Below are 10,592 nucleotides of genomic sequence, written 5' to 3' on the forward strand. Positions count from 1 at the left end.
TTTTTTAAGCTACGCGAATTCCTATCTTTAGTTGTGGTACAAAATTAAAACATAACCGCGAATCAACCGCGAATTGTGCAAGTTCAAAAATTAGAGATATTCTTTTTGAATTTCGAGCATCATTGATTTTTTTATATTTCTATTTAATCTCGTAAAACACTTCTGCATAATATAAATCTCTGATAAAGCATAATAAAAAAATATTTCACGACATTTGGCACATATATGTAATTGATAAATAAGCAATAATTGTGATAACGTTACAATAGATTCGTCTCATTACGTACAATTATGCTGAAACAAAGAAGAACGAACCTATTTTTTGTCAAATCTGTCAAAACTGAATTTGAGAAAACGAAAACAGAGCACGTTGGTAGCAATGCATTACAAATGTTTGCCATTTGTTACGACTGTTGAGACGTAGTAGATGCATCCAAAGCGTCCGTTGTTTATCTCAATGTGAAACGTGCAAATAATTCGATAAAGTTTTGTCGGAATTACGAGGCAGCTATGGAAGCTTTATTGCCGTCTGAAATAGCTCGATTAGTCCTTGGTAAGTCCACTTTTATTTTTGAAGCTGAAACACTGATTGTAACCTTTTTCGCGGGAATGCCACACTCATTCTTCCAAAGCTTTGTGATCAAAACTTTGCCATTTCTTTGTCAATAATATGTCATAATGAATGATTAACATAAATTGTTATATTTACCGAAAGAATATATTTTTCCTTATGATTAAATTTTTTGTTTACATCATCTATTTACTCCTTGTATCTAGTGAAAGCTAACAAATAATAATAATAATAAAGTATTATTGATAAACAATAAATAATTAACTATCTTTTTTTTAAATGTAATATTGATTTACTTTATTAAGTCTAAATTAATGAGTTTTTTTTAGTAAACTTTCACTAAATGCGTTTCCTTGAATTTTTGTTTATGAAGAAAGTTAAAGAACATAACTAAAGTATAAAGTATAATAAAAAAAAGAGAACAAATCTTTTGTCATTTAATGTATAAGAATATTTTTGTGTTTTATTTTTGTGTTGGCCTTATTTTTACTTTGATCATATCAATTCAGTTATTAGAATGATTAAATTAGAAATTTATTTTATAGTTACATATTTTGTGATTTTAGGTTATTTAGAAGATCAGAAATGTACTGATGCAGCTAAGTTATTTTTGGAAACATCTCCTCATTTACAAGAATGTCGTACTGTACTTTCTCATGGAAGGAGATTTAGCACTCGAGTCAATGGTTTAACTTTGATAGATGTTATTGAAAAATTGTCTGCCATTAACGCTATGAGTAAGTTGCTATCAATTAGTTAAATTAGTCAATTAACTTTTCTATGATAACAAATAAGAAAGATTAGTAGATTTAATCACAGAATCCAAATATATCCAAATATATTTTATAGATCTTGATTAAATACATAATATTTCTTGCAGTTCAAGAGCGATTGAATAAAATCACGGACTGTGAACAATTGAAGCATTGTGGAGATCTAATAGAACAACTCAAGTTTCTTGTAGAAGAGCCACGTGGCCAACGATTTGTTGTAAATATAAATGTACCCTCACAGGTGATTCATCATTAGCCTGATAAATTTTTTTACAATATTCCAAACATGGTAGAATTTTTCATATTCAATATAATTGATATTATTTAAACTTAATGGATAGCTTTCAATGTACAATGTATATATATATATATATATATATATATATATATATATATATATGCATACACATTATAGATTGAGCATGGGTTAAATTATATAAAATAACATGTTTCACATTTTATAGAGTAACACACAAACATCAAATGGTTCACCTACCATCACATGTAATGTGCGTAAAAGACGTCATAGTAACAGTGAACGGATTAAACGCATTATTAAATCCCAATCAAATGCTATACAACAATCGGATATTATAATGAGTCCGCGTATGTTCATTTGTTTTTTCCTATATTTTTACTTGTGATGTTTAACTTAAAATTTTAATTATGATATTTTAATATAACAGCAAGTAGCCACAATATCGATACAACTCCATTAGAGAGTCTGCCTGGAAATATTCATTCATTACAACAGGCAGAATGTAGTATAGTCGAGAAAAGAGATGAAAATGTTTCACATGAATCTCATAAACAATGTGATTTTGATAAAAATAACAGTGAAAATATTGTATGCAACAGAAATAATATTCGGATAAGTTCAGGTAATTATAATAATAATTAATTAATTGCATATATAAATCAATCACAAAATTGATTCATCTTTCTGTTTTTTTTATAGATGATATCTCAAGTATAAGAAATTGCGAAATGGATATTGACGATAAAAAAAAGGAAGAAAGCAGCACAGCTAACATAACACCTAAACGATATACCACAGCCACAAGTACAGAAGAATTGTTGAGTTTTTCCAGCACAGAAGTTCAAACTATTCCTTATGAAATACACGAATCAGAGTCCGAGTCGAACGACGAGCCTATTGAAAATCTCAGTGTAAGCTTCTAAATGATATAAATTTATGTTCTTTATATGTTTACACTGTTTATATATATTGCAATTTATAAAAATCTATTTTTCAAATTACTCATAAAAACAAGTGATATATTATTAAGTGTCCGTATGTATTTTCAGATATTAACAAAAGAAATCTTAAATCGTACAGACTTACAAGAATGTATTGCGGAGAATATCAACAAAGCAATCATTCCTACAGACATATCTCTCAAGGATGAGAACTTGAATGATTCAGTAGAAGGAAATACTTCCATTATGGCCGAGTTAAATAGTGCTATTAAGTCAATTGTAGAAGCAACAGAAGCCGATCCTGTATTTGAAAAGTTTCTCGATGAAATCATCGGACCGCACACAGAGACTGATACAAGTCCGGAGGAAGATGGTGAAGGAAAACTAAGTCCAAAATCTGTTAATGAGTATGTATATATATTGTATATTTTTATAACTTGTTACAAATTGTTAAAATATTGGAACGTTTTCAGATCGCAAGAACAACAAGGAGAACCAGTTTTGAGCAATATTAATTCACCAGAGCCAATGATAACCGATGTGAGAGCACCTGTAGAAAACGACACAGTGGATGTGCCTTTGAAACACAGGCTTCGCAGTTCTTCTAGACAACAATGTAATCGAATTGAAGACGAAGTTGACAAAGTGAGAGATCAAGAAAAAGAGCACAGCGCTTTGGAAGATCAAAATGCAGCCGCGATATTAAGCATTATTAATGCCAATATTATTAATAACGCACCTGAAACTGATAAAAGAACTTTTCATGATCCAAAAGAATCAGTAGTCACAAACGACAACAGTGGACAAAAAATCCAAACGATGGTATCTACCTTAGATAAAGATGACATATCTTTAGCATCAGTTCAAAAACCAAACGATATTATGCCATCGACAAGTAACACCGTACAGTCGAAGGTTAGGAAACCAACAGTGAAGCGACCAAGAGCTACGAAACCTAAACGTGATCAAGCGATCAGTAACAGTCAGCCTATAACGGAACAAGAAATCATGACTATGCCAACATTAATACTATGCTCGAAAGAAGAAGTAAATAATCTTTTGATAAATCGTTCGTCAACCATTAAATCGAGTTCTTCGCGTTTTATTCCGATCGCTCCGAAAGATTCAAATAAAATTAAGGAAACTGTGGAAACTGTGTATTTAAAAACGGTAAATGTAGCACAGAAACCGATAGCCGCAACACAGCCTGTTGTAGTGGAAGAAGCAAACAATTTCGTTAACCAAGTGCTACCGCAAGGGAAAAATAGCAAAATTAGCAAAGAATTAAAAACTGTGCCCAAATTTGATACGACAGTACCTGTCACTATTATTAATCAACAAGTTTTAGATCAGCCACAGATAATAGAATCGATGTCAACAGGTAAGATCGCTGGAGATGAATCGATAACGCTTTACGGCAATGAGACCAGTGCGAAAACGTCATTGGACGGCACTAACATGCCTATGATCAATCTGGAGGAAAATATCAGCATGTCGGAAAGCGGTCTTTCTCCATATCTGAAATTCAATTGTAACAAAACCAACCAAAGTCACAATCTCTCGGACATTGATTTAGCACCCATGATGGAAAACGCGAGAAAAAGATCAGCGGATAACGATGCAACTGAGAAGCAGCAGTCGCCTAACGCCGATATTATTGCTAAACGCACGCCGAAGTCCCTGTTAAAAAGTAGGTCCAAAAATCATAGATTAAGTTTGTCCACACCGCGTAAGCGAAGCAGTCACGTGAGAGCGCTTGACTTTAGCACTCCCACGATGAGCTCTGCTAGGAAAGCGAGCGGTGAAGGTAACAACACTCAATTCTTGTCTTCGTCAACAAAACGTTTGAAATCTGTTTGTAGAACCTCGTTGTTTAGATCACCACTGTCTAGTACTTCCACTCAGAAACAAAAGAGTCCAATCAAAGTTTGTCAACCTTATAGAATTCCCATAGCCACTAGAAGTCCTGCACCAAAACTCATGGGTGGTTGGGACAAATATAACGGTGTTGGTGTTATTATAGGTGAAGTATCTCCGCATGGGAGTGCATCTTGTTCGTCCTCCGAAGATAAGACTGTTCAGCACAAGCCTTCTAAAGCGGTAACGGAAAGTTGGGATGCTGATTTACGCAAAAGTATACAATTGAATAAGAAAGACGAGGTTGTGACTAAGAAACCTGGGAAGAGGAAGAGAGATTCTATTAAAGAGAAGAATGATGTACACATGAATGCTAAATACAGTCCACGGTCAACTAAGAGCAAAAAGAGAAAAACTAACAAAATAGATAGGAAGTCCAGCCACGATGCGGAAAACATCGAAGAGAACGAAACAGAAGAGAATTCCCAAGACAACACATATCGCACTGCTGCGATAACAGAGGGAAATAACGAGGAAGAAAATTTGAAGAAGACTGTTATAAACACAGCAGATTCTACCACGAATAAACCGGCCAAAGTTTTGAAATCAGCCAGTATTGACGAGACATCGGTAGAGATAAACAGTACAAGCGCACTTAACAGCAATACGGTGATTGAGAAGAAACCTGTGAAAAAATACGCACAATTAAAAACGATAACGACCAATTTAAGGAAGTCTGATGATCAAATGAAAAAGAAAACGGAAGACGCGCAGATTTCCGAGATCTCGAGAATTTTGTCTGTCGACAGTACACAGCACACCTGCTCGATCTTGCGACTGCCTGATATGATTAGCTTAGAGACACCTAGGAAGTTCGACAATATGTCTGGTCCTCCGCCGACACCGAGAGTTCTAAGTCCTAGTAGCAATATCGTCACGCCGTTCATCAAAATTAGTGAAGACTCCAGTAAGATACGTAGCTTTATTACCACGCCGGAATTTCCGATAACTCCGTGCGTAGCTTTAACTCCGAAGGAAGAGACAACTAGGGATATTAAGGGTGAATACAATTCTTCATATTACAAACCGAAATCTGAACAAGTTCAGGACTCTGAATTGTCTAAGCCTAGAGATAGCAGTTTACAGGAGTCTCCTATTATATCGTCATCGCACATATCATTACATTCGACGCACAATAGCCTTACATCTGGCAATACTTATCAGACCTCTAAATTAGAGATAACGCAGTTCGAAGTGATTAAGGAGAACTTGCCAAGGGAAGAGGCTATAAAGGAGCTCAAAATTGCATCCAGTTCGAAAGATTCAGATCTCAATGCGTCTATTGTCATAGATCGCCATGTAGATTTAATAGAGATAAATGAATTTAAAGGCGTAAGTGAGATAAACGACAATTACGTTGCGGATTCCCACAACAATCCTCACAACGATTCTGCGGAGAGTAATAGCTCCTCGTCGTCTGACACTTCGTCATCGTCTTCGTCATCGTCTACATCCAGTTCGAACACGGATACGTCGACGTCGGGTTCATCAAATTGCGACAAAGCACAGAGTAAAACGAGCACGGACACCAGCAATGATTTTGCGGAGAAAGGCATTAACGCATCCAAAAACGAGCGATCGACTGATATACCAATCGATACATGTAAAAAATCCGATAACGATCTGATCGAAGAACAAGAATCATCACCGCAGAAAGTATTCGCGATCGTAAAAACTGATGAGCAGATAGAAGCCACGATGAAGGAAACTCCCGTCAAAGATGAAACTCTGTTAAACGAGGCCGTTATTTCGGAAACGCCTAGCAGCTCGAAAAGCGGAATGGAACATTTCACTAATTTGTCGACAAAGATATCGGCCATTATAACGGAAGACGAAAAATTGTCAAAAGTGAGCAAACCGTCGAAGGATAACAATAAAATTCAAATCAACAAGTTGAAAGCAAAGCCGAAGATAATAAGCATGCAATATATTCGACCAGGATCATCGAAGATTGTCATCGAGCCTGAAAAAGAGCCCGTTAAAGACCATCATCGACCCGAACACGATAAAGTCATGCAGCAATTAGAAGAAAAGCGGCAACGCATGATCGCAAAGATTAAGGATACTTCAAAACCGAATCTTTCTAAAGTGACGAAGCGTAAATGCATTTCCAACGCTCTGAAGAAGATTGGCAGAGAACCACGAAAGACACTGCCAATTCCAAAGTCTTCTCTCAAGAAGAATGCTAATAAAGATGTCAATAAGAATGCGAAGTGTGAAGATAAACCACAAAAAATTTCGACAATAAATACTCGGAAAAGATATCAGCAGCAAAAGCTGAATTTCGTACATAAATGCTGTGATAACGAAGAAGACAGGAAGAAGAATGCCGAATTGAAAAATGCAGCTTCTAACTTAACAAATTATGGAAATAAACCACTCAATGATCATACGAAAAAACAATCATATAAAGGTAACATCTGTGCGGAAAATAATTTGGCTAAAAATCAGAATAAAGAAAGCGAATCCTTACAGTCGCATAAAACTTCTTCGTCGGAAAATCAAGAATATCTAAAAGAAAAATCGAACGTTAAGGAAAATACGGAGAAAAGCTGCAGCGTCAAAAGTAATAGCACCAAAGAAGAAGGAGAGAAACTTCAAGATAATACCAAAAATGCAAAAAGCTCGGAACAAGAAGTGACTTCCACTGAACATATTGTACAAAAAACATCAACTGCAGATAAGGCGAAACAGGAAATTTGTGATCAACCGGAAGATAAAACGAATAAGCCGAGACACTTTGCAAGTCACCCCGACAAGTCTGAATGTTTTAAAATATTACGGTACAAAGTGGATCAAGTAAAGCGCGACTTGTTTAGCGACGAGGAAAGTGATCACAGATCATCTTCAGCCGTAAGCGAGAAAACTAGCAAGGAGGTGATTAATACGGAAACCGAAAACCTTGATCTCATTGAAATTCCAAGTAAGAGGGAAAACGTTAATCCCGAAAATCCCAAGCAAGAATTGTCGTCTGTTCTTCAGTGTCTGCGATTAGTGCCGGCATACAAAAATGAGAATTTGCACAATGGTGAAAACCAGATTGAAGAGCAACATGAGGAACAGAGTGAATATGAAAACAAGGACAATGTCAACAATGAATTACACCAAGCAGCCAATATTCATCATTACAAAGCGGAGTATCATTTTGTGCACGATGACAGTGCACCGATAAGAAAGAGAAGACGAAGGTACAGCGCACATGAGCTACAAATCGAAATCAATCACGCTGATGTTTCCGATCCAAATATTTCCAGTCCCATTGAGTGCATTAGGATAATGAAAGCCTCCGACTTTGAGGAAATATTTAATCTAGCGCCGAAATCTAAAAAACGGGCGATAAGCAAGAGATCACCCACCAAAAATGATAAAGGCAACGAAATGGACAAAGATGCGTTTACTTTAAAAGAAGCTGCGAAACCTTTGGCTACCTCATCTCCTGTAGAGCCTCCTACAGATAAGTTATCAAAAACTAAATTAAAGAAGATGATTACTAAGACTGCTACGACAAACAGAACTGACACCAATACGCAATCCGAAGCAAGGAAGAAGCAAAAAGTTGATAAGCATCAGGAAAAAGGTAAGATCACAAAAAATAATCTATAATTTGAGATTAGATAATTCTTCATTCAAGAAGTTAACGCTTCAGTTTCAGATACTGCCAAAAGTCGGAAGAGGAAACTGTCGGAAACAAAAGAAACGAAACAGGTAATAAAACAACTCGCACATAATATTCATATTCTAATATTTAGACAATATAATTGTTTCCTTTTCTTTTTTAAGATTGAAAAAAAGCCGTGCTTAATTGATCCACAAATGTTGCTTAATAACATGAACAAAGAAGATCTGAATAACCTTCTGGATAAAGTTCATGGACCTGTATAAATGCTCTCTATGATGTACAAATGTACAATTTGTTTTAATTACTACACTCTTGTATATATATAAATATTGCCCTTCTGCGTATAATAGTAGCATGCATTTTTTATATTTTTATACGCGATGTATAGCATTAATGATAAAATTATTTAATTACTTATAAGATAAGATTACTTGGTTATTTAAGTAATTATTCATTGCCAGTATTGCAATCGGCAGTTTATATTATTTAACATTTTTATATGATCAAACGTCACAATATCAAAGCAATTAACTCTGAGGATTTTTTTTTAATGTAACCTCAATTTATTCAAAAATAGATATCTTTTCTTTCTTTTTAATTTAAAGATTTTATTAACTAAAGGACAATGTAATATTTTTAAAAGAATGTGAATTTATGTGGTTTATGAGGAATGTGATACACGTATCACATACATTATAGGCAATATTAATACCATATAATAATAGCGTATAAACCGTTCGATTGACAATCAACAATTTTATTTCATTATCATATAACAATTTAGAAAGGAAAGAATTTTCTGATATTAAACACAAAGCTTTATGTGTACAAATATGTGATACTTTATGTGACGTATTCTATACAAAACTGAAAACTACACATTACAGTACACATTATAAAGTTTAAAAATTATATAATTTAGAAATCTTATAAAACTTTAAATACTTCACTATAGGTATGTGATTATAATTTTCAAAATTATATTTCTTTTTTTATAAATTAGTGTATCAACTGAAATATTTTATTTATCTATTACAAACAGCAGTAATGTTATTACTGTGAATATGGCTATGTTTTTTAAATAATAGTTTTACATTTTATACAATTTTAGTTATAATCCAGTATTTAAAAAAATGTACAGTTGTTTGGAACTCAAAATTTCAACATATGAAAAATTATAACTGTAAAAAAAATATAAGTGAAATTCTAACACTTTGACTTTGCAACTTTGTCCACATCTGGTACCACCTCCATGAACTTTCGCCACTGTTGCATAGTTAAACATATTCCTGTAAAAGTTACAAAGAGAATACAGATTAAATATCAAAATATCTTATAAATATTTATTGTTTGTAATTAAAGTCTTGTATTTAATTAAACTTAAGAACTAATTTCGTATTTAAAAAAAATAGTGTTACCTTTTTTCCCAGGTTTTAAATCGCCTTCTTTGTCGTAATACATTTCTCGAATATCTACATAATATTTTCCTTTGAAATTCCTCACGTTTACTTGGCGATTGTTGCCTAAATCCCAGATGGTTTCTTCTACATCGTCTGATTTCACTTTTTTATGTGACGCTCCTTTGTCTCCCTTGTCTCCCTTGTCTTCCTTTTCATCCTTTTCCTTTTTCTGCTTCTTTTTAGTTGGTTTTAACTCCTGCAAATAAGAAGTAATGTGTAAGGATCAAACTATTACAAAAATTATGAAGATAGAAAATAACATCATACCTCCTCACTGCTATCATCACTATCAGATATGTATTCTTTCGATTTTGGCATCTTTGCGATTCTTAATGTGTAACGAAACCAATAAATTCTTTAAAAAAAATTGATATTACTGTTGATTGTACATGTATTAAATCCGTTTTAACACATAAATTTTGCAATTTTTTATTAAATATTTTATACTGCTAGTAGGTTAATATTATGCATAAATATATTTGTTACTTTTATCATAAATATTTTAAAATATCTTCTAAAATATCAGCTATCTCATGGCCGTTATGTGTACAGAAAAATATAACCTATAGTGTGTAATTACGTTTCATTTTCACATAACAAATTAATCAATATTTGAATATATGTAAACAGAAATTTTAATGCTTAATATTTTATTATTGTGCTTATTATAGTTATATCATAAAATCATAGACATATATAACTATTATATAAAAATATACCAGCTTGGTCTTCAAATAAATTTCAACGCTTCAACGGCCGTGCAAGGCTACGTTACATTGACCACTGACTACATCAGACTTGATCAGAGACTATATTTCCAAACGACGGTTATAAGATAGCTGTCGAGTGCCCATTGGCGGAAAGATGTTTCTCGAACAGAATTTGAACAATTTCGAATATATTTGAGCGTAAGTTCAATATTGTTCAATTATGATAAATATAAACATTTTAATAATTCTCATTTGTTTTAATAATTTTTACGCCCGTACTTTAGCAAAACATTACATAAATATAGTAAAAATACTTATTTTGAGTAATTAAATTTTCTATTT

The 10,592-nt window shown here is 33.4% G+C and overlaps 2 protein-coding genes across 5 annotated transcripts; one reads left to right on the forward strand and one right to left on the reverse strand.

The window, feature by feature from the left end:
• The first annotated feature begins 18 nt into the window (after positions 1 to 18).
• Positions 19 to 9,295, forward strand: LOC105668403 (putative leucine-rich repeat-containing protein DDB_G0290503). Of its 4 annotated transcripts, XM_012360768.2 has the most exons (11): positions 19 to 553; positions 1,138 to 1,308; positions 1,452 to 1,585; positions 1,809 to 1,950; positions 2,031 to 2,225; positions 2,303 to 2,514; positions 2,653 to 2,951; positions 3,018 to 4,234; positions 4,568 to 8,038; positions 8,108 to 8,166; positions 8,242 to 9,295. In XM_012360768.2, exons 1-11 carry the CDS (start codon positions 511 to 513, stop codon positions 8,341 to 8,343), a joined length of 6,045 nt encoding a protein of 2,014 aa, XP_012216191.2. In that variant the 5' UTR covers positions 19 to 510; the 3' UTR covers positions 8,344 to 9,295. The 4 variants fall into 4 exon arrangements, with proteins under 4 accessions (XP_012216191.2, XP_012216189.2, XP_012216190.2 ...); XM_012360766.2 differs by having other exon boundaries at positions 3,018 to 8,038; XM_012360767.2 differs by having other exon boundaries at positions 1,452 to 1,561; positions 3,018 to 8,038.
• Positions 9,080 to 10,413, reverse strand: Ssb-c31a (single stranded-binding protein c31A). Its single transcript, XM_012360777.2, has 4 exons — positions 10,260 to 10,413; positions 9,808 to 9,895; positions 9,499 to 9,736; positions 9,080 to 9,369 (listed from the first exon to the last, which is right to left on the reverse strand). Exons 2-4 carry the CDS (start codon positions 9,856 to 9,858, stop codon positions 9,287 to 9,289), a joined length of 372 nt encoding a protein of 123 aa, XP_012216200.1. The 5' UTR covers positions 9,859 to 9,895; positions 10,260 to 10,413; the 3' UTR covers positions 9,080 to 9,286.
• Positions 10,414 to 10,592: the final 179 nt, after the last annotated feature.

The sequence above is a fragment of the Linepithema humile genome, chromosome 7 (genome assembly GCF_040581485.1).
Source record: "Linepithema humile isolate Giens D197 chromosome 7, Lhum_UNIL_v1.0, whole genome shotgun sequence".
Taxonomy (NCBI): Eukaryota; Metazoa; Arthropoda; class Insecta; order Hymenoptera; family Formicidae; genus Linepithema; species Linepithema humile.

What these genes read in the sequence shown, in the direction of transcription:
- Ssb-c31a (XM_012360777.2), bottom strand. Translation starts at nt 9,858, where the DNA reads ATGCCAAAATCGAAAGAATACATATCTGATAGTGATGATAGCAGTGAG. An exon ending in GTGATGATAGCAGTGAGGAG is followed by an intron (nt 9,737 to 9,807) that starts GTATGATGTTAT and finishes TCTTATTTGCAG; the next exon opens with GAGTTAAAACCAACTAAAAA. An exon ending in TTTAAAACCTGGGAAAAAAG is followed by an intron (nt 9,370 to 9,498) that starts GTAACACTATTT and finishes TAACTTTTACAG; the next exon opens with GAATATGTTTAACTATGCAA.
- LOC105668403 (XM_012360766.2), top strand. Translation starts at nt 511, where the DNA reads ATGGAAGCTTTATTGCCGTCTGAAATAGCTCGATTAGTCCTTG. An exon ending in TAATATTCGGATAAGTTCAG is followed by an intron (nt 2,226 to 2,302) that starts GTAATTATAATA and finishes TTTTTTTTATAG; the next exon opens with ATGATATCTCAAGTATAAGA. An exon ending in AGTCCAAAATCTGTTAATGA is followed by an intron (nt 2,952 to 3,017) that starts GTATGTATATAT and finishes GAACGTTTTCAG; the next exon opens with ATCGCAAGAACAACAAGGAG.